Source organism: Phaenicophaeus curvirostris, unplaced genomic scaffold, assembly GCF_032191515.1.
Source record: "Phaenicophaeus curvirostris isolate KB17595 unplaced genomic scaffold, BPBGC_Pcur_1.0 scaffold_44, whole genome shotgun sequence".
Classification (NCBI taxonomy): Eukaryota; Metazoa; Chordata; class Aves; order Cuculiformes; family Cuculidae; genus Phaenicophaeus; species Phaenicophaeus curvirostris.
In genome coordinates, this window is record NW_027206667.1 from 1 (window position 1) to 26787 (window position 26787).

General features: G+C 62.3%; 1 protein-coding gene across 1 annotated transcript in view; it reads left to right on the forward strand.

Annotated features, from left to right (window-relative positions):
* Positions 1 to 521: 521 nt before the first annotated feature.
* LOC138733875 (collagen alpha-2(XI) chain-like) overlaps positions 522 to 26787 on the forward strand; it is a gene marked incomplete at its 5' end in the record, with an annotated part of 32224 nt that continues 5958 nt past the window's right edge. Inside the window, 36 exons of the mRNA XM_069881384.1 lie at positions 522 to 575; positions 1201 to 1246; positions 1363 to 1416; positions 1544 to 1588; positions 2438 to 2491; positions 3263 to 3370; positions 4263 to 4316; positions 4632 to 4685; positions 6271 to 6315; positions 6917 to 6970; positions 7736 to 7780; positions 8464 to 8517; positions 8620 to 8673; positions 9855 to 9908; positions 13158 to 13265; positions 13991 to 14080; positions 15141 to 15194; positions 16390 to 16497; positions 17451 to 17558; positions 17637 to 17690; positions 17813 to 17866; positions 18859 to 18966; positions 19996 to 20049; positions 20137 to 20190; positions 20301 to 20354; positions 23432 to 23485; positions 23556 to 23663; positions 24386 to 24439; positions 24549 to 24602; positions 24854 to 24907; positions 24998 to 25051; positions 25161 to 25268; positions 25445 to 25498; positions 25579 to 25632; positions 25725 to 25832; positions 26640 to 26693. Of these exons, the coding sequence (XP_069737485.1) occupies positions 522 to 575; positions 1201 to 1246; positions 1363 to 1416; positions 1544 to 1588; positions 2438 to 2491; positions 3263 to 3370; positions 4263 to 4316; positions 4632 to 4685; positions 6271 to 6315; positions 6917 to 6970; positions 7736 to 7780; positions 8464 to 8517; positions 8620 to 8673; positions 9855 to 9908; positions 13158 to 13265; positions 13991 to 14080; positions 15141 to 15194; positions 16390 to 16497; positions 17451 to 17558; positions 17637 to 17690; positions 17813 to 17866; positions 18859 to 18966; positions 19996 to 20049; positions 20137 to 20190; positions 20301 to 20354; positions 23432 to 23485; positions 23556 to 23663; positions 24386 to 24439; positions 24549 to 24602; positions 24854 to 24907; positions 24998 to 25051; positions 25161 to 25268; positions 25445 to 25498; positions 25579 to 25632; positions 25725 to 25832; positions 26640 to 26693 (2377 nt within the window). The remainder of the gene's footprint in view (positions 576 to 1200; positions 1247 to 1362; positions 1417 to 1543; positions 1589 to 2437; positions 2492 to 3262; positions 3371 to 4262; positions 4317 to 4631; positions 4686 to 6270; positions 6316 to 6916; positions 6971 to 7735; positions 7781 to 8463; positions 8518 to 8619; positions 8674 to 9854; positions 9909 to 13157; positions 13266 to 13990; positions 14081 to 15140; positions 15195 to 16389; positions 16498 to 17450; positions 17559 to 17636; positions 17691 to 17812; positions 17867 to 18858; positions 18967 to 19995; positions 20050 to 20136; positions 20191 to 20300; positions 20355 to 23431; positions 23486 to 23555; positions 23664 to 24385; positions 24440 to 24548; positions 24603 to 24853; positions 24908 to 24997; positions 25052 to 25160; positions 25269 to 25444; positions 25499 to 25578; positions 25633 to 25724; positions 25833 to 26639; positions 26694 to 26787) is intronic.

Consider the following 26787-nt stretch of genomic DNA (forward strand, 5'->3'; position numbering starts at 1 on the left):
AATTTTGGGGGGCTGGGGGGGTTAGGACCCCAGTTTTGAGGAGTGAGGGGGCTGAGGGGGCTGGGACCCCAGTTTTGGGGAGTGGGGTGTGGGGGACTGGGGTGGTTGGGACTCCAGTTTTGGGGTGTGGGTGGTACTGGGGGGGCTGGGACCCCAGTTTTGGGGTGCAGGGAGGGTCTGTGACCCCAGTTTTGGGGGGTGGGGGGGCTGGGGGGGCTAGAACCCCAGTTTTGAGGATTGAGGGGGCTGGGGTGTCTGGGACCCCAATTTTGGGGTGTGGGGGGGCTGGGACTCCAGTTTTGGGATGCGGGGAGACTGGGGGGGCACAGGGGGGCTGGGACCCCAGTTTTTGAGGTGGGGGGGCTGGGACCCCAGTTTTGGGGTGTGGGAGGTTGGGGAGTCATAGGGGGGCTGGGACCCCAGTTTTGGGGTGTGGGTGTGCTGGGACCCCAGTTTTGGGGTGCGGAGGGGGGTGATGGGGGGGTCTCACCCTGACCCTCCCCCCCCCACCCCTTTTCCAGGGACCCCAAGGGAAACCGGGGCTGCCTGGAGTGCCCGGAGCTGACGGCCCCCCCGTGAGTCACCCCTGTACCCCAATGTCCCCTCCATGTCCCCCTGTCCCCCCATGTCCCCATGTGCCCCCGTCCCATGTCCCCCTGTCCCCAATGTCCCCCTTGTTCCCCTTCTCCATGTCCCCATGTCTCCATGTCCACCTGTCCCCATGTCCCCTTGTCCCCCCGTCCCCCTGCTCCTCTGTCCCCCCGTCCCCCTGTCCCCCCAAGTCCCCTTGTCCCCCTTGTCCCCCTTGTCCCCCTTGTCCCCCTGTCCCCATGTCCCCCTGTCCCCAATGTCCCCATGTCCCAATGTCCCCCTTGTCCCCCTTGTCCCCCCGTCCCCATGTCCCCCATGTCCCCCATGTCCCCCTGTCCCCCCTGTCCCCCTGTCCCTATGTCCCATGTCCCCTTGTCCCCCCTGTCCCCTCGTCCCCCTGTCCCCATATCCACATGTCCCCCCATGTCCCCCTGTCCCCAATGTCCCCCTGTCCCCCTGTCCCCTGCCCTGTCCCCCTTGTCCCCTTGTCCCCTGTCCCCTTGTCCCCATATCCCCATATCTCCATGTCCCCCCTGTCCCCCATATCCCCATGTCCCCGTGTCCCCATATCCACATGTCCCCCTGTCCCCAATGTCCCTCTGTCCCCAGGGCCCACCCCGGCAAGGAGGGTCCCCCTGGCACCAAAGGCCACCAGGTAATCACCACCCCCCCCCAAATCCGGACTCACCCCACTTTTTGGGGTCCCCCCCACCCTCCACTTTTGGGGGGGTCCCTTGGGGTCCCCTCACTGTCCCCCCCCTCTCTCCACAGGGTCCCGCTGGTCCCCAAGGTCCCCTCGGGTACCCGGGTCCCCGCGGTGAAAAGGTGAGTTTTGGGGTGCGGGGGGGGGGGGAAGGGGGGGGGTCATTGGATGCCCCCTTTCCTATTTTGGGGTGAAATCCAGTGGATTTGGGGCTGTGACATCACGGGGACCCCAATTTTTGCTCTGCAGGGCGTGGACGGCATCCGGGGGCTCAAGGGACACAAGGGAGAGAAGGTGGGGGGGGCCCCAAAAATAGAGGGGGGGGGGCGCTGGAGGGGGTCCCTAATATTCCCCCCCCCCCCAAGATCTGGGACCCCCTAGACATGGGGGGGGGACATGGGGGGGCTGGGGGTGTCCCCAGTGTCCCCCCACTCCAAGATATGGGACCCCTGGGCCTGGGGGGTCACATGGGGGGGGTCATGGGGGGTCCCCAATGTCCCCCCAGCACAAGATCTGGGACCCCCCCATGGGTCTAGGGGGGGGACATGGGGGGCTGGGGTGGGGGGTCCCGTGGGGTGGGGGGGGGGGGTCCCCAATGTCCCCCCACCCCAAAAACCTGGACCCCAGTCCTGGGGGGGGACACATGGGGACATTGGGAGGGGACATTGGGGGGACATGGGGGGCTGGGGGGGGGTCCCATGTCGTCCCCCCCCCCCAATATCTGAGACCCCCTGGGTCTGGGGGGGGACATGGGGGGGGTCCCATGGGGCTGGGGGGGGGTCCCATGTCGTCCCCCCCCCCCAATATCTGAGACCCCCTGGGTCTGGGGGGGGACATGGGGGGGGCTGGGGGTGTCCCCAGTGTCGCCCCCACCCCAATATCTGGGACCCCCTGGGTTTTGGGGGGCAACATGCATGGCTGAGGGGTCCCATGGGGCTGGGGGGGGGTCCCCAATGTCCCCCCCCACCCCCCCGAAGATCTGAGACCCCCCTAGGTCTGGGGGGGGGGGGCACATGGGGACATTGTGGGGGGGACACCGAGGGGTGTGGTGGGCTGGGGGTGTTTGGGGGGACATGTGGGGCTGGGGGGGGGGGTGTCCCTGTGCCCCCCCCCCTCATCATCCACCCCCCCACCCCCCCCCAGGGCGAGGAAGGGTTCCCCGGCCTCAAGGGCGACGCTGGCCTCAAGGGAGAGAGGGTATGGGGGGGGCCCATGATGTGACCCCCCCCCAGGGATGGGGGGACAGGGGGGCTGGGGGGGAAAGGGGGTACATGGGGGGCTGGGGGGGGGGGGGCATGGGAGGTTGGGGGGAAAAGGGGGGACATGGGGGGCTGAGGGGGGGGGCATGGGAGTTTGGGGGGACACGGGGGGGTCATGGGGGGCTGGGGAGGGGGGTACATGGGGGGAAAATGGGGGGCTGAGGGGGGGCACGGGGGGGCTGGGGGGGCAGGGGGGACACATTGGGGGGACATGGGAGGGACTCTGGGGGCTGGGGGGCAGGGGGACACATTGGGGGGACATGGGGGGGACTCTGGGGTCTGGGGGGGCAGGGGGACACACTGAGGGGACACTGGGGGGCAGGGGGGGCTGTAGAGGGGCCAGGAGGACATTGGGGGGGACATGGGGGTCTGGGGGGACATTAGGGAGGCATGAGGGGACATGGGGGGACATGGGGGTCTGGGGGGGGACATGGGGGGGCCTGGGGGTCTGGGGGGGGACTCTGGGGGGACATGGGGGGACATGGAGGTCTGGGGGGACATTGGGGGGACACGAGGGGAGATGGGGATCTAGGGGGACACTGAGGGGATATGGGGGGGACCTGGGGTTCTGGGGGGACACTGGGGGGATATGGGGGGACAGGGAGGTCTGGGGGGGATCCTGGGGGGACATGGGGGGACCTGGGGGTGTGTGGGGGGGGGGCACAGGGGGGTCCCAGGTCGGGGACTCAGGGTGTCCCCGTGTCCCCAGGGCGAGGTTGGGGTCCCCGGTGCCCGCGGCGAGGACGGCCCCGAAGGCCCCAAGGGACGGACGGGACCCATGGGGGACCCCGGGCCCCTGGGGGCGGCGGGAGAGAAGGTGAGGGGGGGTGTCCCCACGTCCCCCTGTCCCCATGTCCCCCTGTCCCCATGTCCCTCCATATCCCCATGTCCCCCACGTCCCCATGTCCCATGTCCCCCACGTCCCCATATCCCCATGTCCATGTCCCCGTATCCCCATGTCCCCGTATCCCCATGTCCCCCTGTCCCCATGTCCCATGTCCCCATGTCCCTCCATGTCCCCATGTCCCCATATCCCCATGTCCCCATATCCCTCCATGTCCCCATGTCCCATGTCCCCATATCCCCATGTCCCCCTGTCCCCATGTCCCATGTGTCCATGTCCCCATGTCCCTCTGTCCCATGTCCCATGTCCCCATATCCCCATGTCCCTCCATGTCCCCATGTCCCCATGTCCCCATGTCCCCCTGTCCCCATGTCCCATGTGTCCATGTCCCCATGTCCCATGTCCCCATATCCCCATGTCCCCATGTCCCTCCATGTCCCCATGTCCCCATGTCCCCCTGTCCCCCTGTCCCCTGTCCCCATGTCCCATGTCCCCATATCCCCCTGTCCCCATGTCCCCCTGTCCCCATGTCCCATGTGTCCATGTCCCCATGTCCCTCTGTCCCCATGTCCCCCTGTCCCCATGTGTCCATGTCCCATGTGTCCATGTCCCCATGTCCCCATGTCCCCATGTCCCCATGTCCCCATGTCCTATGTGTTCATGTCCCCATGTCCCTCTGTCCCCCTGTCCCCATATCCCCCTGTCCCCATGTCCCCCTGTCCTCATATCCCCCTGTCCCCCATGTCTCCCTGTCCCCATATCCCCCTGTCCCCCTGTCCCCCCTGTCCCCCTGTCCCTCCATATCCCCCTGTCCCCACGTCCCTCTGTCCCCATGTCCCCAGTGTCCTTCTGTCTCTTTCCTCAGGGGAAACTCGGGGTTCCAGGTCTACCCGGTTACCCAGGTCGCCAGGGACCTAAGGTGAGTGGGGCCGCTGTGGGGCTGCCCCCCAAGTGTTCTATGGGGCTGCCCCCCAAGTGCTCTGTGGGGCTGCCCCCCATGTTCTCTGTGGGGCTGCCCCCCAAGTGCCTCTATGGGGCTGCCCCCCATGTTCTCTATGGGGCTGCCCCCCAAGTGCTCTGTGGGGCTGCCCCCCATGTTCTCTATGGGGCTGCCCCCCAAGTGCTCTATGGGGCTGCCCCCCAAGTGTTCTATGGGGCTGCCCCCCATGTTCTCTATGGGGCTGCCCCCCAAGTGCTCTGTGGGGCTGCCCCCCAACTCCTCTCCCCCCCCCAGGGCTCACAGGGTTTCCCTGGATTCCCCGGCACCAACGGCGAGAAGGGGGCGCGGGTGAGACCCCCAGTTCCCCCCAGTTACCTCCCAATTCCCCCCAGTTCCCCCCAGCTCCCCCATTGCTCCCCAGTTCCCCCCCAGTTCCCCCCCATTGCCTCCCAGTTCGCCCAGTTCTCCCTATTAACCCCCAGGTCCCCCATTGCCCCCCAGTTCCCCCAGTTCCCCCCAGTGCCCCCCCCCACACCAGTTCCCCCATAGCCTCCCAGTTCCCCCAGTTGCCTCTCAGTTCCCCCCTGTTCCCCCCCGTTCCCTCCAGTGCCCCCAGCTCCTCCGTTGCCTCCCAGTTCTCCCCAGTACCCCCCAGTTCCCCCTGTTCCCCCAGTTTCCCCCAGCTCCCCCATTGCCTCCCAGTTCCCCCAGTTGCCTCCCATTGCCCCCCAGTTTCCCCTCCCAGTTGCCTCCCAATTCCCACCTGCTTCCCCCCCCACCCCAGTTACCCCAGTGCCTCCCAGTGCCTCCCATTGACCCCCAGTTTCACCTCCCAGTTCCCCCCAGTGCCCCCCAGTACCTCCCAGTGCCTCCCATTGACCCCCAGTTTCCCCTCCCAGTTCCCTCCAGTGCCCCCCAGTACCTCCCAGTGCCTCCCATTGACCCCTGGTTCCCCCCCCAGTTCCCCCCAGTGCCCCCCAGTACCTCCCAGTGCCTCCCATTGCCCCCCAGTTTCCCCTCCCAGTTGCCCCCCAATCTCCACCTGGTTACCCCCCACCCCAGTTGCCCCAGTTCCCCCCAGTGCCCCCCATTACCCCCTAGTTCCCCCAGTTCTCCTCATGGCCCCCCAGTACCTCCCATTACCCCCCAGTTCCCCCAGTGCCTCCCATTGCCCCCCAGCTTCCCCTCCCAGTTGCCCCCCAGTTCCCCCCCCACTTCCCCTAGTGCCTCCCAGTTCCCCCCAGTTGCCCCCCCAATACCCCTCCCAGTGCCTCCCAGTTCCCCCCAGTTGCCCCCCCAGTTCCCCTCCCACTGACTCCCAGTTCCCCCCAGGGCCTCCTAGTTCCCCCAGTGCCCCCCCAATACCCCTCCCAGTGCCTCCCAGTTCCCCCCAGTGCCTCCCAGTTCCCCGAGTGCCCCCCCAATACCACTACCAGCTCCCCCCAGTGCCTCCCAGTTCCCCCAGTTGCCCCCCCAGTTCCCCTCCCAGTGACTCCCAGTTCCCCCCAGTGCTTCCCAGTTCCCCCAGTGCCCCCCCAATACCCCTCCCAGTGACTCCCAGTTCCCCCCAGTGCCTCCCAGTTCCCCCAGTGCCCCCCAATACCCCTCCCAGTGACTCCCAGTTCCCCCCAGTGCCCCCCCAATACCACTCCCAGTTCCCCCCAGTGCCTCCCAGTTCCCCCAGTTGCCCCCCAATACCCCTCCCAGTGACTCCCAGTTCCCCCAGTGCCTCCCAGTTCCCCCCAGTGCCCCCACAATCCCCCTCCCAGCTCCCCCCAGTGCCCCCATTACCCCCCAGTTCTCCCCAGTGCCCCCCAGTGCCTCCCATTACCCCCCAATTCCCCTCCCACTGACTCCCAGTTCCCCCCAGTTTGGGGGTGCCCCCCCCAATATCTCCCCTCCCCACTTTGACCCACCCCCCCATTTCTTTCAGGGCCCCTCGGGCACCTCAGGGCGCAGGGGGGAGCGCGGCCCCACGGTGAGACCCCCCCCCCAAACTGGGGACCCCCTCAAAAAACTGGGGACCCCCCCAAAATGGGTCGGGGGTACTGGGGGGGGGCATGGGGGGGGCACTAGGAGGGGAATTGGGGTCACTGGGGGGTGAACTGGGAGGGAAACTGGGGGGCAATGGGGTGGGGGGGCACTTGGGGGGGTCAGAAATGGGGCGGGGACAGAGGGGACTCCCCCAAACTGGGAGCCCCCCCACTCAAGGACCCCCCCCAAATGGACTAGGGGGGGCACTGGGAGAGGAATTGGGGTCACTGGGGGGTGAACTGGGAGGGAAACTGGGGGGCAATGGGGTGGGGGGGCACTTGGGGGGGTCAGAAATGGGGGGGGGACAGAGGGGACTCCCCCAAACTGGACCCCCCCCACCAAGGACCCCCCTAAAATGGGTTGGGGGGGCACTGGGAGGGGGATTGCGGGTACTGGGAGGTGAACTGGAGGGAACTGGGGAGGGGAAACTGGGAGAACTGGGGGGGTAGAATGGGGGGGCAGAATGGGGGGGTATTTTTGGGGTACAGGGGGGGCTCATGACCCCCCCCCCCATAAACCCCTCCCCCCCTTTTCTCTTCCCGCAGGGGCCCAGGGGGCAGCGAGGACCAAGAGGAGCAACTGGGAAGGGGGGGGCAAAGGTGAGTGGGGGGACTGGGAGCACTGGGAGCACTGGGAGGGGGCACTGGGGGACAATTGGGGGGGCACTGGGGGGCAGTGGGGGGGGCTGAGAGGAAACTGGAGGGTACTGGGAGGCACTGGGGGGCAGTTGGGGGGGTACTGGGAGGCACTGGGGGGGAACTGGGGTGGGCTGGGGGGGACTGAGAGGGAACTGGAGGGTACTGGGAGGCACTGGGGGGCAGTTGGGGGGGTACTGGGAGGCACTGGGGGGGAACTGGAGGGTACTGGGAGGTACTGGGGGTCATTGGGGCAATTGAGGGGGCACTGGGGGAAGTAGGGGGGGCACTGGGGGGGAACTGGAGGATACTGGAGGGTACTGGGAGGCACTGGGAGGCACTGGGGCAATTGGGGGGGGCACTGGGGAGCAGTTGGGGGGCACTGGGGGGGACTGAGAGGAAACTGGAGCATACTGAGAGGCGCTGGGGGACACTGGGGGGCACTGGGGGGACTGAGAGGAAACTGGAGGGTACTGGGAGGCACTGGGGGGCAGTTGGGGGGGTACTGGGAGGCACTGGGGGGACTGAGAGGGAACTGGAGGGCACTGGGAGGCACTGGGGGACACTGGGGGGGCACTGGGAGGTGCTGGGGGGGCACTGGGAAAATTGGGGGGGGCACTGGGAGGCACTGGGGGGGGCACTGGGAAGAAACTGGAGGGTACTGGGAGGTACTGGGAGGCACTAGGGGTCACACTTGGGGGGTCACCCCCACTTTTTCCCCCCCCCCAGGGCACCTCGGGCAGCGACGGCCCCCCCGGCCCCCCCGGCGAGAGGGTGAGGGGGGCACTGGGATTTGGGGGGGCAGAGGGGATTTTGGGGTGCAGGGGGGGGGCCTAACCCTCATTTGGGGGGTCCCAGCCTGGATTTTGGGGTGCAGGGGGTGTCCCAGCCTGGATTTTGGGGTGCAGGGAGGGGTCCCAGCCCTAATCTGGGGGTTCCCAGCTTGGGTTTTGGGGTGCAGGGGGGTCCCCATGCCTCATTTGGGGGGGTCCCAGCTTGGATTTTGGGGTGCTGGGGAGTCCCAGGTTGGATTTTGGGGTGCAGAGGGTCCCCAGCCCTCATTTGGGGTGTCCTAACCTGGATTTTGGGGTGCGGGGCGTGTCCCAGGTTGGATCTTGGGGTGTGTGTGGGGGTCCCAGCCCTCATTTAAGGGGCCACAGATTGGATTTTGGGGTGCCAGGGTGTCCCGATCCTCATTTTGGGGGTCCCAGCTTGTATTTTGGGGTGCGAGGGGTACCCATCCCTCATTAAGGGGGTCCCAGCCTGGATTTTGGGGTGCGGGGGGTACCCATCCCTCATTTAGGGGGTCCCAGCCTGGATTTTGGGGTGCGAGAGAGGTCCCAGGTTGGATTTAGGAGTGCGGGGGGGGGGTCCCAGGTTGGATTTTGGGGTGTGGGGGGCGTCCCAGGTTGGATTTTGGGGTGCAGGAGGGGGTCCCCTAACCTCCCCCACCTCAGGGCGTGCCGGGACCCCAAGGACCCAACGGCTTCCCTGGACCTAAAGGCCCCCCCGTAAGTATTGGGGTGCCCCCTCCCCAAACAGGGGTGCCCCCCCCCACCAAGGGCCCCCCCAAACACACCCCCGACCCCCCCTTTTTTTGCATCCCCCCGCAGGGCCCCCCCGGCAAAGACGGGGTCCCCGGGCACCCAGGGCAGCGTGGAGACGTCGTGAGTGACCCCCCTGAACCCCAAAACTCTGAACCCCCAAACCTTGAACCCCTAAGCCCCCTGCACCCCAAAATCCTGAACTCCCAAACCCTGAAACCCAAATCCTGAACCCCCCTGAACCCCCAAACTCTGAACCCCCAGACCCTGAACCCCTAAACCCCCTGCATCCCAAACCCTGAACCCCAAAGCCCTGGACCCCCAAAGCCCGAACCCCAAGCCCTTGAACCCCAAACCTTGAGCCTCAAACCCTGAACCCCCAAACCCTGAACCCCTAAACCCCCTACATCCCAAACCCTGAACCCCAAAGCCCCCTGCACCCCAAAACCTTGAACCCCAAACCTTGAACCTCAAACCCTGAACCCCCAAAGCCTGAACCCCAAAGCCTGAACCCCTAAACCCCCCACACCCCAAACCTTGAACCCCCAAACCCTGAACCCCCAAATCCTGAACCCCAACCCCCCCAACCCTGAACCCCAAAGCGTGAACCCCAAAACCTTGAACCCCAAACCCTGAACCCCAAAGCCTAAACCCCCAATCCTTGAACCCCAAAACCTGAACCCTCAAAGCCTGAACCCCTAAACCCCCTGCACCCCAAAACCCTGAACCCCAAACCCTGAACCCCAAAGCCTAAACCCCCAATCATTGAACCCCAATCTCTGAACCCCAAAACCCTGAACCCCAAAACCCTGAACCCCAAACTCTGAACAGCAAACCCAGAACTGCAAAGCCTGAACCCCCAAACCCTGAACCTCAAACTCTGAACCCCCAAACCCCTCAACCCTGAACCCTCAAACCCTAAAACCCCAACTCCTGAACCCCCAAATCCTGAAACCCCAAAACCTCAAACCCCTGAACCCCAACCCCTCAAACTCTAAAACCCCAAACCCTGAACCCCCAAACCCTGAACCCCAAACCCTGAACCCGCAAATCCCTAAACCTTAAACCTCGAACCCCAAACCCTAAACTCCAAACCCCTGAACCCCAAAACCCTGAACCCCCAAATCCCAAAACTCCAAACCCTGAACCCAACTCCCCTGAACCCCCCAAATTTGGGGGTGAGTCCCCCCAAAATGTGCCCCCCCCCATTCCTCCCCAGTTCTTTCCCCACCCAGTGCCCCCCCGTGACCTCCCAGTTCCCCCCAGTTCCTCCCAGTCCCCCCAGTTTCCCTTTCTCCCCCCAGGGTTTCCAAGGCAAAGCCGGCCCCCCCGGCCCCCCCGGCGTGGTGGGGGCCCAGGTAAGGGGGGGCACTGGGAGGCACTGGGGAGACTGGTTTGGGGGGGCACTGGGTGGGGGGGGCACTGGGAGGCACTGGGGAGACTGGTTTGGGGGGGCACTGGGTGGGGGGGGGCACTGGGAGGCACTGGGGAGACTGGTTTGGGGGGCACTGGGGTCACTGGTGTCCCTGGTGTGGGGGTCACTGGTGTGACTGGTGTGGGGGGTCACTGGGGTGACTGGTTTGGGGGTGACTGGTGTGACTGGGGTGACTGGTGTGACTGGTGTGGGGATCACTCGTGTGACTGGTGTGATTGGTTTGGGGGTCACTGGGGCAACTGGTGTGTCTGGTTCGGGGGTCACTGGTGTGACTGGTTTGAGGGTCACTGGTGTGACTGGTGTCCCCAGTGTGGGGGTCACTGGTGTTCCTGTTTCGGGGGTCACTGGTGTAACTGGTGTGACTGGTTTGTGGGTCACTGGTGTGACTGGTGTGATTGGTTTGGGGGTCACTGGGGCAACTGGTGTGTCTGGTTCGGGGGTCACTGGTGTGACTGGTTTGAGGGTCACTGGTGTGACTGGTGTCCCCAGTGTGGGGGTCACTGGTGTTCCTGTTTCGGGGGTCACTGGTGTAACTGGTGTGACTGGTTTGTGGGTCACTGGTGTGACTGGTTTGGGGGTCACTGGGGCAACTGGTGTGACTGGTTTGGGGGTCACTGGTGTCACTGATGTCCCTGTTTCAGGGGTCACTGGTGTGACTGGTGTTACTGGTTTGGGCTTACTGGGGTCACTGGTGTCCCTGGCGTGGGGGGTCACTGGTGTGACTGGTTTGGGTGTCACTGGGGTCACTGGTGTGCCTGTTTCAGGGGTCACTGGTGTGACTGGTTTGGGGGTCACTGGTATCCCTGGTATGGGGGTCACTGGTGTAACTGGTGTCCCTGGTTTGTGTGTAACTGGTGTGACTGGTTTGTTGGTTACTGGTGTAACTGGTTTGAGGGTCACTGGTGTGACTAGTGTCCCCAGTGTGGGGGTCACTGGCGTGACTGGTGTGGGGGTCACTGGTGTGACTGGTATGACTGGTTTGAGGGTCACTGGGGCAACTGGTGTGTCTGGTTCGGGGGTCACTGGTGTGACTGGTTTGAGGGTCACTGGGGTGACTGGTGTCCCCAGTCTGGGGCTCACTGGTGTTCCTGTTTCGGGGGTCACTGGTGTAACTGGTGTGACTGGTTTGTGGGTCACTGGTGTGACTGGTTTGGGGATCACTGGGGCAACTGGTGTGACTGGTGTGGGGGTCACTGGTGTGACTGGTTTGGGGGTCACTGGTGTCACTGATGTCCCTGTTTCAGGGGTCACTGGTGTAACTGGTGTGACTGGTTTGTGGGTCACTGGTGTTACTGGTTTGGGCTTACTGGGGTCACTGGTGTCCCTGGTGTGGGGGTCACTGGTGTGACTGGTTTGGGGGTCACTGGGGTCACTACTGTGCCCATTTTGGGAGTCACTGGTGTGACTGGTTTGTGGGTAACTGGTGTGACTGGTTTTTGGTTACTGGTGTGACTGGTTTGGGGGTCACTGGGGTCACTGGTGTGCCTGTTTCAGGGGTCACTGGTGTGACTAGTGTGACTGGTTTGGGGGTCACTGTTATCCCTGGTATGGGGGTCACTGGTGTAACTGGTGTCCCTGGTTTGTGTGTAACTGGTGTGACTGGTTTGTTGGTTACTGGTGCAACTGGTTTGGGGGTCACTGATGTCACTGATGTCCCTGTTTCAGGGGTCACTGGTGTGACTGGTGTTACTGGTTTGGGGTTACTGGGGTCACTGGTGTCCTTGGTTTGGAGGTCACTGGTGTCCCTGGTGTGGGGGTCACTGGGGTGACTGGTTTGGGTGCTACTGGTGTGACTGGTGTGTCTGTTTTGGGGGTCACTGGTGTGACTGGTTTGGGGCTCATTGGTGTTACTGGTGTGGGGGTCACTGGTGTGACTGGTGTCCCCAGTGTGGGGGTCACTGGTGTGACTGGTGTTACTGGTGTGGGGGTCACTGGGGTGACTGGTATGGGGTTCACTAGCATGACTGGTGTCCCCGGTGTGGGGTTCACTGGTGTGACTGGTGTGACTGGTTTGGGGTCACTGGTGTGACTGGTGTTCCCGGTGCAGGGTTCACTGGTGTGACTGGTTTGGGGGTCACTGGTGTCCCTGGTGTGGGGGTCACTGGTGTAACTGGAGTCCCTGGTTTGTGGGTAACTGGTGTGACTGGTTTGTTGGTTACTGGTGTGACTGGTTTGGGGGTCACTGGTGTGACTGGATTGGGGGTCACTGAGGTCACTGGTGTGACTGGTGAGACTGGTTTGGGGTTACTGGGGTCACTGGTGTCCCTGGTGTGGGGGTCACTGGTGTGACTAGTGTGACTGGTTTGAGGGTCACTGGGGCAACAGGTGTGTCTGGTTTGGGGGTCACTGGTGTGACTGGTGTGGGGGTCATTGGTGTGACTGGTGTGACTGGTGTGGGGGTCACTGGTGTAACTGGTTTGGGGATCACTGAGGTCACTGGTGTGACTGGTTTGGGGGTCACTTGTGTGACTGGTGTGGGGGTCACTGGTGTAACTGGTTTGAGGGTCACGGGTGTGTCTGGTTTGGGGGTCACTGGTGTGACTGGTGTGAGGGTCACTGGTGTGACTGGAGTGACTGGTTTGTGGGTCACTGGTGTAACTGGTTTGGGGGTCACTGGTGTAACTGGTGTGATTAGTGTGGGGGTCACTGGTGTGACTGGTTTGAGGGTCACTGGTGTGACTTGTGTCCCCAGTGTGGGGTTCACTGGTGTGACTGGTGCGACTGGTTCGGGGGTCACTGGCGTCACTGGTTCGGGGGTCACTGGGATCACTAGTTTGTGGGTTGCTGGTGTCACTGGTTTTGGGGGACACCGGGGTTACTGGTGTGGGGGTCACTGGTGTGACTGGTGTGACTGGTTTGGGGGTCACTGGTGGGACTGGTGTGACTGGTTTGGGGGTCACTGGTGGGACTGGTGTGACTGGTTTTACTGGTGTGGGGGTCACTGGGGTCCCTGGTGTCCCTGGTATGGGGGTCCCTGATGTGACTGGTGTTACTGGGGTGGGGGTGACTGGGGTGACTGGGGTGACTGGTGTGGGGATCACTGGTGTGACTGGTGTGACTGGTTTGAGGGTCACTGGTGTGACTGGTGACCGTGGTTCGGGGGTCACTGGGGTGACTGGTGTGACTGGTGTGGGGGGTCACTGGTGTGACTGGTGTCACTGGTGTGTCCCAGGGCGCTGCGGGCGAGTCGGGGCCTCGGGGCGAGCGGGGGCACCCGGGCCCCCCCGGACCCCCCGGCGAGCAGGGGCTGCCGGGCCCCAGCGGAGGGGGGGGCTCCAAGGTGGGTTTGGGGGGTCCCAGCCTGGGTTTGGGGTGCAGGGAGGGTCTCAGACCTCATTTGGGGGGGTCCCAGCCAGGATTTGGGGTGCAGGGAGGGTCTCAGACCTCATTTGAGGGGGTCCCAGCCCTGATTTTGGGGTGCAGGGGAGTCCCAGCCCTCATTTGGGGGGTCCCAGCCTGGGTTTGGGGGGGTCCCGGCACAGATTTGGAGGTGGGGGGGTGTCCCAGCCCTGATTTTGGGGTGCAAGGGGGGGCCCGAGCCTTCATTTGGGGGGATCTCACCCTGGATTTGGGGTGCAGGGGGATCCCAGCTCTCATTTAGGGGCCCCCAGAACAGATATGGGAGGTCTCAGCCCTGATTTTGGGGTGCAGGGGGGGGCCCAGCCCTCATCTGAGGGGGTGCCAGCACAGATTTGGGGGGTCCCAGCCCTGATTTTGGGGTGCAGGGTGGTCCCAGACCTCATCTTGGGTGGGTCTCACCCTGATTTTGGGGTGCAGGGGAGATCCCAGCTCTCATCTGGGGGTCCCAGCAAAGATTTGGGGGGGGTCCCAGCCCTGATTTTGGGGTCCAGGGGGGTCCCAGCTCTCATTTGGGGGGGTCCCAGCCCTGATTTTGGGGTGCAGGGGGGGGTCTAAGGCCCCATTTGGGGGTTCCCAGCCCGGATTTGGGGTGGGGGGGTTCCAGGCTGTATTTTGGGGTGCTGACCCCCCCCCCTTTGTCTCTAGGGTGACCCCGGCCCCCCCGGCCCCCCCGGCAAGGATGGACCCGCAGGACTTCGGGGGTTCCCGGGGGAGCGGGGGCTGCCGGGCACCCCGGTGAGTGACCCCCCAAAAACTGAACCCCAAAACCCTGAACCCCCAAACCCCCAACCTCAAAACCCCCCCAACCCCCCTGAACCCCCAAAACCCTCTGCCCCCCCGAACCCTGAAATCCTCCTGGACTCCCCTGACCCCCTAACCCCCCTGAACCCCCAAATCCCTCTGACCCCCCAAACCTCCCTGAACCCCAAACCCTCTGAACCCCCAAACCCATCTGACTCCCCATAACCCCCTAAACCCTTCTGACCCCCCAATCACTCTGAGCCCCCCAAACCCCACCCCCAAACCCCCTGACACCCCAAAACCCTGAACCCCCAAACCCCTTTGACCTCCCAAACCTCCCTGAACCCCAAAAACCCTCTGACCTCCCCAAACCCTGAGACCCTCCCGAACTCCCCTGACCCCCCAACCCGCCTGAACCCCCAAACCTCCTTGACCCCCCAAACCCTTCTGACCCCCCTGAACCCACAAAACCCCTCTGACCCCCCCAATCCTTCTGAGCCCCCCAAAACCCACCTCCCAAACCCCTTTGACCCCCCAAACCCCCTCGAACCCCAAAACTCCTCTGACCCCCCTGAACCCTGAAACCCTCCCAAACTCCCCTGAACCCCCAAACCTCCTTAACCCCCCCAACCACCCTGACCCCCTGAACCCCCTGACCCCCCAAACCTCCCTGAACCCCCCAAACCGCCCTGAACCCCCAAATCCCTCTGACCCCCCAAACCCCCCCAACACCCCCAATCCCTCTGAACCCCCCAAAACCCACCCCCAAACACCCTGACTCCCCCAAACCCCCTCAACCCCAAAGCCCCCGAACCCCGAAACCCTCCCAAACTCCTCTGACCTCCCAAACCCCTGAACCCCCAAACTCCTTTGACCCCCCAAACCCCCTGAACCCCAAAAAACCTCTGACACCCCTGAACCCTGAAACCCCCTGACCCCCATAATCCCTCTGAACCCCCCGACCCCCTCAAACCCCTCTGACCCCCCAAACCTCCCTGAACCCCCCAAACCCTCTGACCCCCCCGAACTCCCCCTGAACCCCAAAATCCCCCAGGGCGGCCCCGGACTGAAGGGCAACGAGGGCCCCGCGGGACCCCCCGGACCAGCGGTGAGTGACCACCCCCCCCCCCCAGTGCTCCCAGTAACCCCCAGTGCCTCCCCATCCCCCTCCCAGTAACCCCCAGTGCCCCTCCGTCCCCCTCCCAGTGCTCCCAGTAACCCCCAGTGCCCCCCATCAACCTCCCAGTAACCCCCCAATGCCCCCCCTATCCCCCTCCCAGTGCTCCCAGTAGCACCCCCATCCTGATCCCAGTTCTCCCAGTGCACCCCCATCCCTATCCCAGTGATCCCAGTGCCCCCCCCATTGCGATCCCAGTTCTCCCAGTCCTCCCAGTGCACCCCCATCCTGATCCCAGTGCTCCCAGTGCCCTCCCATCTCAATCCCAGTGCTCCCAGTATCCCCCTATCCCCATCCCAGTGCTCCCAGTGCCCCCCCATTTCCATCCCAGTGCTCCCAGTGCCCCCCCATCTCAATCCCAGTGCTCCCAGTATCCCCCTATCCCCATCCCAGTGCCCCCAGTGTCCCCCCATCCCAATCCCAGTGCTCCCATCACTCCCACCTTGTGATCCCAGTGTTCCCAGTGCCCCCCATCCTGATCCCAGTACTCCCAGTGCCCCCCCATTTCCATCCCAGTGCTCCCAGTGCCCTCCCATCTCAATCCCAGTGCTCCCAGTATCCCCCTATCCCCATCCCAGTGCTCCCAGTGCCCTCCCATCTCAATCCCAGTGCTCCCAGTATCCCCCTATCCCCATCCCAGTGCTCCCAGTGCCCTCCCATCTCAATCCCAGTGCTCCCAGTATCCCCCTATCCCCATCCCAGTGCCCCCAGTGCCCCCCCATCTCAATCCCAGTGCTCCCATCACCCCCACCTTGTGATCCCAGTGTTCCCAGTGCCCCCCATCCTGATCCCAGTGCTCCCAGTGCCCTCCCATCTCCATCCCAGTGCTCCCAGTATCCCCCTATCCCCATCCCAGTGCCCCCAGTGTCCCCCCATCCCAATCCCAGTGCTCCCATCACCCCCACCTTGTGATCCCAGTGTTCCCAGTGCCCCCCATCCTGATCCCAGTACTCCCAGTGCCCCCCCATTTCCATCCCAGTGCTCCCAGTGCCCTCCCATTTCCATCCCAGTGCTCCCAGTATCCCCCTATCCCCATCCCAGTGGCCCCCAATCTGCATCCCAGTGCTCCCAGTGCCCCCCCCATCCCATTCCCAGTGCTCCCAGTGACCCCCCCCTGTCCCCCCAGGGCTCCCCTGGCGAGCGAGGAGGCCCCGGGCTCGGTGGCCCCGTTGGGCCCCCAGGACGACCAGGACCCCAGGGGCCACCGGGCCCCGCGGGGGAGAAGGGAGTTCCCGTGAGTGGGGGGGGCACCTGGGGACCCACCTGGGACATCGTGATGGGGTCCCACCTGAGGAGATGGGGTCCCACCTGGGGACATCGTGATGGGGTCCCACCTGGGGATGTTGCATTGGGGTCCCACCTGGAGAGAGGGGAACCCACCTGGGGGCATCACGATGGGGTCCCACCTGGGGAGATGGTGATGGGGTCCCACCAGGGGACATCATGATGTGGTCCCACCTGGGGAGATGGGGTCTCACCTGGGGACATCGTGATGGGGTCCCACCTGGGGAGATTGGGTCCCACCTGGGATATCGTGATGGGATCCTACCTGGGGACATGGGGTCCCACCTGGGGATGTTGCATTGGAGTCCCACCTGGGGAGATGGGGACACACCTGGGGAGAGGGGAACACACCTGGGGACATCACGATGGGGTCCCACCTGGGGAGATGGTGATGGGGTCCCACCTGGGAAGATGGGGTCCCACCTGGAGATGTCATGATGGGGTCCCACCTGAGGAGATGGAGACACATCTGGGGCGATGGGGTCCCACCTGGGGACATTGCTATGGGGTCCCACCTGGGGAGATGGGGTCCCACCTGGGGATATCGCAATGGGGTCTCACCTGGGGAGAAGGGGACCCACCTGGGGACATCACGATGGGGACCCACCTGGGGAGATGGGGTCCCACCTGGGATATTGTGACGGGGTCCCACCTGGGGAGATGGGGACACACCTGGGGAGATGGGGTCCCACCTGGGGATGTCATTTTGGGGCCCCTCTTGGGGATGTTGTGTGGGGGTCTCACCTGGGACATCGTGATGGGGTCCTACCTGGGGACGTTGTGATGGGGTCCCACCAGGGGACGTCGTGATGGAGTCCCACCAGGGGATATCGCAATAAGTTCTCACCTGGTGATGTCATTTTGGGGTCCCACCTGCCCCCTCACCCCGTTCCCACTTTCCAGGGCGAGAAGGGTCCCGGAGGTCCCGCCGGCCGCGACGGCCTCCAGGGTCCCGTGGGGCTCCCTGGTCCGGCAGGTCCTCCTGGTGGCCCCGGTGAGGACGGTGACAAGGTGAGATGTCCCCTCCCAACCCCCCCGTGTCCCCGTGCCCCCCAACCCTGGGGCTGAGCCCCCCGATTGTCCCCCCAGGGCGAGGTGGGAGAACCTGGACAGAAGGGGACCAAGGGCAACAAGGGCGAGCACGTGAGTGTCCCCTCCCCATGTCCCCTCCCCGTGTCCCCTCCCCGTGTCCCCGCCACGAGGATCCCCACCAAGGGTCCCCAGCGTCCACCCCCTGTCCTCGCTGACCCTTTCCTCTCTCCCAGGGTCCTCCTGGACCTCCTGGACCCATCGGGTCGGTTGGACAACCTGGAGCTGCAGTGAGTGACCCGGGGTGGGACGAGGGTGGGACCGGGATGGTGGGTCCGTGGTGGGACCAGGACTTGGGACAAGAACGTGGGACCATGTTGAGGGGACGATGGTGTTGGAAACATGACTTGGGACCATGATGTTGAGATGTGATGGGACCACAAAGTTGGGACCGTGATTATGGGACCATGACAGGATGATGATGTTGAGATGTGATGGAACCATGATGATGGGACCATGATGTTGAGATATGATGGAACCATGATGATGGGACCATAATGTTGAGATGTGATGGAACCATGGTGGTGGGACCATGATTACGGGACCATGATGGGGCCAAGACATTGACATATGATGAGGCCATGAAGTTGGAACCATGGTGGGACCATGATGTTGAGATCTGATGGAACCATGATAGTGGGACCATGGTGGGACCATGACTTGGGACCATGACGCTGGGACCATGACACTGGGACCAGAACGTGGGACCACTTTGAGGGGATGAAGCTGTTGGAAACATGACTTGGGACCATCATGGTGGGACAATGACGTTGGGACTCTGACATTGGGACCATGATGGGACCATGACGTTGAGATGTGATGGAACCATCATGGAACCATGAGTTTGAGATGTGATGGAACCATGATGATGGGACCATGAGGTTGAGATATGATGGAACCATGATGATGGGACCATGATGTTGAGATATGATGGAACCATGGTGGGACCATGATGTTAAGATATGATGGAACCATGATGATGGGACCATGAGGTTGAGATATGATGGAACCATGAGGTTGAGATATGATGGAACCATGATGATGGGACCATGAGGTTGAGATATGATGGAACCATGATGATGGGACCATGAGGTTGAGATATGGTGGAACCATGATGATGGGACCATGATGTTGAGATGTGATGGAACCCTGATGATGGGACCACGATGGGACCCTGGTGGTGGGTCCCTGGTGGTGTCCCCGACGAGGTGTTTGTCCCCAGGGTGTGGACGGGGCTCCGGGGGCTCGAGGGCCCCAAGGCAGCTTTGGAGCCAAGGGGGACGAGGGGACGCGCGGCTTCAACGGGGCCCCCGGCCCCATCGGCCTGCAGGTCAGCCCTGCCCCACGGCCGCTCACGCTGCCCCACAGCTGCCCCACAGCGACCCCCGTGGCCCCTGCTGACCCACAGCTGCCCCACGGCCACCCCACCCTGCCCCACAGCTGCCCCACATCCCCCCGTGACCCACATCCCCCCTGCCCCACAACTGCCCCACATCCCCCTCCTACCCCACATCCCCTCTTCTGCCCCACATCCCCCTGACCCACAGCTGCCCCACATCCCCCTTCTGCCCCACAACTCCCCGTACCCCACAACACCCCCAGCCCCACATCCCCCTTTCTGCCCCACATCCCCCCTTCTGCCCCACATCCCCCTTTCTGCCCCACATCCCCCCCGCCCCACATCCCCCACCAGCCCCACATCCCCCCTTCTGCCCCACATCCCCCCTCCTGCCCCACATCCCCCTTTCTGCCCCACATCCCCCCCGCCCCACATCCCCCACCAGCCCCACATCCCCCCTTCTGTCCCACATCCCCCTTTCTGCCCCACATCCCCCTGCCCCACAGCTGCCCCATATCCCCCTTCTGCCCCACATCCCCCCCTTCTGCCCCACATCACCCCCTGTCCCACATCCCCCTTTCTGCCCCACAACTGCCCCACATCCCCCCTTCTGCCCCACATCCCCCCTTCTGCCCCACATCCCCCTCCTGCCCCACAACCCCCCCTGCCCCACATCCCCCCTTCTGCCCCACATCCACCCTTCTGCCCCACATCCCCCCTGCCCCACATCCCCCCTCCTGCCCCACATCCCCCCTTCTGCCCCACATCCCCCCTTCTGCCCCACATCCCCCTCCTGCCCCACAACCCCCCCTGCCCCACATCCCCCCTTCTGCCCCACATCCACCCTTCTGCCCCACATCCCCCCTGCCCCACATCCCCCCTCCTGCCCCACAACCCCCCTTCTGCCCCACATCCCCCTTTCTGCCCCACATACCCTGCCCCACATCCCCCTTTCTGCCCCACATCTCCCCTTCCGCCCCACATCCCCCTTCTGCCCCACATCCCCCTGTCCCCCCGCAGGGTTTGCCGGGCCCAGCAGGCGAGAAGGGCGAGACGGGCGACGTTGGCCCCATGGTGAGTGTCCCATCCCCCCCATCCTGCCCCACGGCTCCGGGATGGAGCCCCCCCACATCGGCCTCACCCTCCTCTTCCTCCCCACAGGGACCCCCCGGGCCTCCCGGCCCCCGCGGACCCGCAGGAGCCTCCGGAGCTGATGTGAGTGACCCCCAAACCCCACCCTGTTATATGGGATGAGGAGTGACTCCGGATTCCTCCATCCCATTTATATGGGACAAGGAGTGACTCCTGTTCCACCGATCCCACAGGGACCTCAAGGACCCCCCGGAGGTGTTGGGAATCTGGGACCTCCTGGAGAGAAGGTAAAGTCCCCCACACTGGGATTCGCTCCTAATCCATCGGGATTCACTCCCCATCCATCATCCACTGGGATTTGCTCCTCATCCATTGGGATTCACTCCCCAGACATCAGGATTCACTCCCTTTCCACTGGGATTCACTCCCCACACAGTGGGAATCACTCCCCATCTGCTGGAATTTGCTCCCCATCCATTTGGATTCATTCTCCATACACTGGAATTCGCTCCCTATCCACTGGGATTCACTCCCCCACATCCACTGGGATTTGCTCCCCACACATTTGGAGTCACTCCCCATCCATTAGGATTCACTCCCCATCCATTGGGATTCACTCCCCATCCATCGGGATTCACTCCCTTTCCATTGGGATTGACTCCCCATCCATTGGGATTTGCTTCCTTTCCATCGGGATTGACTCCCCATCCATCGGGATTCACTCCCTTTCCATTGGGATTCACTCCCCATCCATAGGGACGCTCTCCATCCATTGGGATTCAGTCTCCATCCATTGGGATTCACTCCCCAGATATCAGGATTCACTCCCTTTCCATTGGGATTGACTCCCCATCCATTGGGATTCTGTCCCTGACATTGGGATTCACTTCCCACACATTGGGATTCACTCACCCTACTTTGGGATTCACTCCCAATCCGCTGAAAATTGCTCCCCATCCATCGGGATTCACTCCCCAAACATAAGGATTCACTCCCTCTCCATCGGGATTGACTCCCCATCCATTGGGGTTCAGTCTCCATTCATCAGGATTCCCTCCCCACACACTGGGGTTCACTCCCTGTCCGTCGGGATTTGCTCCCTGACATTTGGATTCACTTCCCATCCATTGGGATTCACTCCCCAGACATAAGGATTCACTCCCTTTCCATTGGGATTGACTCCCCATCCATCGGGATTCGCTCCCTTTCCATCGGGATTGACTCCCCATCCATCGGGATTCGCTCCCTTTCCATCGGGATTGACTCCCCATCCATCGGGATTCACTCTCCATCCATTGGGATTCAGTCTCCATTCATCGGGATTCCCTCCCCACACACTGGGCTTCACTCCCTGTCCGTTGGGATTTGCTCCCTGACATTTGGATTCACTCCCCATCCCTTGGGATTTGCTCCCCATCCATCGGGATTCACTTTCCATCCATCAGGATTCGCTCCCCATCCATCGGGATTCACTCCCCAGACATAAGGATTCACTCCCTTTCCATTGGGATTGACTCCCCATCCATCGGGATTCACTCCCCATCCATTGGGATTCACTCTCCATCCATAGGGATTCAGTCTCCATTCATCAGGATTCACTCCCCACACACTGGGGTTCACTCCCTGTCTGTCGGGATTTGCTCCCTGACATTTGGATTCACTTCCCATCCATTGGGATTCACCCCCCAGACATAAGGATTCACTCCCTTTCCATTGGCATTGACTCCCCATCCATCGGGATTCGCTCCCTTTCCATTGGGATTGACTCCCCATCCATCGGGATTCGCTCCCTTTCCATTGGGATTGACTCCCCATCGGTTTGGATTCACTCTCCATCCATTGGGATTCAGTCTCCATTCATCGGGATTCACTCCCCAGACATAAGGATTCACTCCCTTTTCATTGGGATTGACTCCTCATCCATTGGGATTCACCCTCCATCCATTGGGATTCAGTCTCCATTCATCAGGATTCCCTCCCCACACACTGGGGTTCACTCCCTGTCCGTTGGGATTTGCTCCCTGACATTGGGATTCGCTCCCCATCCATTGGGATTCGCTCCCCATCCATTGGGATTTGCTCCCCATCCCTTGGGATTCGCTCCCCATCCATCGGGATTCACTTTCCATCCATCGGGATTCGCTCCCCATCCATCGGGATTCACTCCCCAGACATAAGGATTCACTCCCTTTCCGTTGGGATTGACTCCCCATCCATCGGGATTCACTCTCCATCCATCGGGATTCCCTTTCCATCCATCGGGATTCGCTCCCCATCCATCGGGATTCACTCCCCAGACATAAGGATTCACTCCCTTTCCATCGGGATTGACTCCCCATCCATCGGGATTGACTCCCCATCCATCGGGATTCACTCTCCATCCATCGGGATTCCCTTTCCATCCATCGGGATTCGCTCCCCATCCATCGGGATTCACTCCCCAGACATAAGGATTCACTCCCTTTCCATCGGGATTGACTCCCCATCCATCGGGATTCACTCCCCATCCATCGGGATTCACTCCCCAGACATAAGGATTCACTCCCTTTCCATTGGGATTGACTCCCCATCCATCGGGATTCGCTCCCTTTCCATCGGGATTGACTCCCCATCCATCGGGATTCACTCTCCATCCATTGGGATTCAGTCTCCATTCATCGGGATTCACTCCCCACACACTGGGGTTCACTCCCTGTCTGTTGGGATTTGCTCCCTGACATTTGGATTCACTCCCCATCCATTGGGATTCACTCCCCATCCATTGGGATTTGCTCCCCATCCCTTGGGATTCGCTCCCCATCCATCGGGATTCACTTTCCATCCATCGGGATTCGCTCCCCATCCATCGGGATTCACTCCCCAGACATAAGGATTCACTCCCTTTCCGTCGGGATTGACTCCCCATCCATCGGGATTCACTCCCCATCCATCGGGATTCACTCCCCAGACATAAGGATTCACTCCCTTTCCATTGGGATTGACTCCCCATCCATCGGGATTGACTCCCCATCCATCGGGATTCCCTTTCCATCCATCGGGATTCGCTCCCCATCCATCGGGATTCACTCCCCAGACATAAGGATTCACTCCCTTTCCATCGGGATTGACTCCCCATCCATCGGGATTGACTCCCCATCCATCGGGATTCACTCTCCATCCATTGGGATTCACTTTCCATCCATCGGGATTCACTTTCCATCCATTGGGATTCGCTCCCCATCCATTGGGATTCACTCCCCATTCATCGAGATTGACTCCCCACACACTGGGATTCACTCCTTGACATTGGGATTCACTCCCCGTCCATCGGGATTCGCTCCGTGTCCATTGGGATTCACTTGACCCCTTTCTGCTCCCATTTTAGGGTGATCCCGGTGAATCCGGAGTGCCGGGAATCCAAGGGGAGCCGGGAGTGAAGGTGAGTGCGGGCAGGGCCTCCCGTTTCCCACATCCCCCGGCTCCGACGCTGATCCCACCGCGCTCCGCAGGGACCACGAGGAGAGCGAGGAGAGAAGGGAGAGGCCGGAGCAGCCGGAGAAGCCGGACCTCCCGGGGGGAAAGGACCTCCCGGAGATGACGGACCCAAAGGGAACCCCGTGAGTGGAGTGAATCCCACGGGATGTGGGGGTCACGGAGAGGGAGCAGGGAGCGTTCACGCCAGGAAGGGTTGGGATGTGGGGAACACGGAGAAGGAGGATTCGCTCCAGGAAGGTTTTGGATGTGGGGGATAGGGAGAGGGAGCAGGGAGCATTTACACCAGGAAGGTCTGGAATTCAGGGAATATGGAAAGGGTTCTCACCAGGAAGGTTTGGGATGTTGGGAACTTGGAGAGGGAGCAGGGAGTGTTCACACCAGGATGGTTTGGGATTTGGGGAACATGGAAAGGGTTCTCACCAGGAAGGTTTGGGATCTCTTGGGATGCAGGGAACATGGAGAGAACTTTCTCCAGGAGGATTTAGAGTCCCTTGGGATTTGGGAACATGAGGAGGGAGCAGGGAGCATTCACACCAGGATGGTTTGGGATTCCGGAACACGGAGAGGGAAGATTTGCTCCAGGAAGGTTTGGGATGTGGGGAACATGGAGAGGAAGCAGGGAGCGTTCACACTAGGAAGGTTTGGGATTTGGGGAACACAGAGATGGTTCAGAACAGGAATGTTTGGGATCTCTTGGGATGCAGGGAACATGGAGAGGACTCAATCCAGGAGGATTTAGAGTCCCCTGGGATCTGGGAACACGAGGAGGGAGCAGGGAGTGTTCACAGCAGGATGGCTTGAGGTCCTGTTGGCATCCCCTCCGGCTACCGACTCTCTTTCCCAGGGTCCCGTTGGCTTTCCAGGCGATCCCGGCCCTCCGGGTGAAATGGGCCCCAGGGTGAGTGTCGCATCCCGGCCTTTCCAGGCTTCTCCCACCTGCTGGAGCTTGGAGAACAGGTCTGGAATTCGGGGTCCTCCTGCTGATCCAGGTTTTCCCTTCCCAACAGGGCCAGGACGGTGCCAAAGGCGAGCGGGGTGAGGACGGTGAACCCGGAGAGCCGGTGAGTGTCCCATTCCGGAACGTCCTCCCTTCTGGGTTGGGATGTCTCCACCAGATCCCACCACGACGTTTGGAACTGGGTCCACCTCACCACTTCGGGAATGTTGGTGGAGTGGGATCTGGTCCCCCTGGTCCTGGGATGTTCCCATCCCTCCTGGTGCTTCTCGTGTGGAACGGGATCCTCCTTCTCGTCTTCTCCATCCCGTTTCTGGGATGAGGCTCTCCTGACTCCATTCTCTTCTCCTCCCGAAGGGTTCTCCGGGTCCAACAGGAGAGAACGGTCCTCCTGGTCCCCTTGGGAAGAGGGTGAGTGCCGGATGAGCCCGGCTGGAGCTGGGACACATCCCCTGCTTCCCACCTGGATGTCCCTCACCTCCCTGTTCCTCTTCTCCGCAGGGTCCGGCCGGTTCTCCTGGCCCCGAGGGACGTCAAGGCGAGAAGGGTGCGAAGGTGAGCAGCTTGGTGACCCCTCCGTGCCGGAGTCTCCACTGGGAGATGGTTCCAAGCTCCGTGTGCCGACGGATAGGATGGATCTCACCACCTTCTGCTGTCTCCACAGGGAGAATCAGGCGCTGTGGGTGCTCCTGGCAAGACGGGTCCCGTGGGACCTCAAGGTCTTCCTGGGAAGCCGGGTCCCGATGGTCTCCGAGGTCTTCCCGGCTCCGTGGTGAGTGCTGGCAGCGGTGATGGGATATTGGGATCCTGATTGGGATGAAAGCATGGGAGGGGGTCCCCTGGCACGGGATGGAGGGGATTGAGGGTCTGACTGGGATCCATCCCCATCCCCGTGGTCCATACGGAGCCACCCGGCACCGATTCCGGACTCTCCGTGTCTTCTCGTAGGGAGAACAAGGCAAACCCGGCACCACGGGCCAGGCTGGGCCACCAGGACCAGTGGTGAGCTTGCCCTCCTCTCCCTCGCTCCGGGTCTCCCTCTTTCTCCTCCCTCCATCCCATGTTTCCGTGTCCTTCCGTAGGGTCCTCCAGGTCTTCCCGGCCTCAAAGGCGACACCGGTGCCAAAGGAGAGAAGGTGAGGCTCCCCCATCCCGAATCCCAGGAGGCTCATCCCTATGGATCCTCCGGGATCCCACCACGACGCTGAGATCCGGTTGTGTCTCCCAGGGCCATCCCGGACTCATCGGGCTGATCGGACCCACCGGAGAGCAGGGGGAGAAGGGAGAGCGAGGACTTCCCGGCCCCCAGGGCTCCGCGGGGCAGAAGGGAGAAACCGTGAGTGCGGAAACTTGGGAATGTGGGAGACTAAAGGGGGAAAGAATGGAATTTGGAGGGATCCTTGCAGGTGGGAACCCTAAAAACAGGGAAAAGGATGGGATTTGGGGGGATCCGTGCAGGTGGAGACCCTAAAACCAGAAGAGAGTGGGATTGGGGGGAATTCATGATGTGGGAACCCTAGAAGAAGGGAAAGGGATGGGATTTTAGGGGGTCCATGCGGGTGGGAACCCTAAAAATAGGGAAGAAGATGGGATTTGGGGGCATCCGTGCAAGTGGGGACCTTAAAACCAGGGAAGAGGATGGGATTGAGGGGAACCCTTGATGTGGGAACCCTGAAAGGAGGGAAGAGAGTGGGATTTGGGGGGATCTGTGCAGGTGGAGACCCTAAAATCAGGGAAGAGGGTGGGATTCTGGGGGATCCATGCAGGTGGAGACCCTAAAATCAGGGAAGAGGGTGGGATTTGGGAGTATTCGTGCAGGTGGAGATCATAGAAGGAGGGAAGGGGATGGGATTCAGTGGAATCCATGATGTGGGAACTCCAGCAGGAGGGAAGAGGATGGGATTCTGGGGGATCCATGCAGGCGAGGACCCTAAAAACACGGAGAGGTTGGGATTTGGTGGATCCATGGAGGTGGGAACCATAAAAGGATGGAAGAGGATGGCATTCTGGGGGATCCATGCAGGTGGAGACCCTAAAAAGAGGGAGTGAGGGAAAACTTGAGGGTCTCTAGGAGCATGGAGGTAGGAATGGGGCTGTTCCTGGATTTCCTCGCTCCAGTTTCTGCTCCCCTCCCACCCCGCAGGGAATCCCTGGTGCTACCGGACCCATCGGCCCCGCTGGTCCCCCTGGACTTCCCGTGAGTGCCCCTCGTGTCCCACCAACTCTGAGTCCTCCTGCTTTCTCCCCACCTCTCATCCTTGCTCCTGAGATCCCAGTTTCCCTCCCCGTCT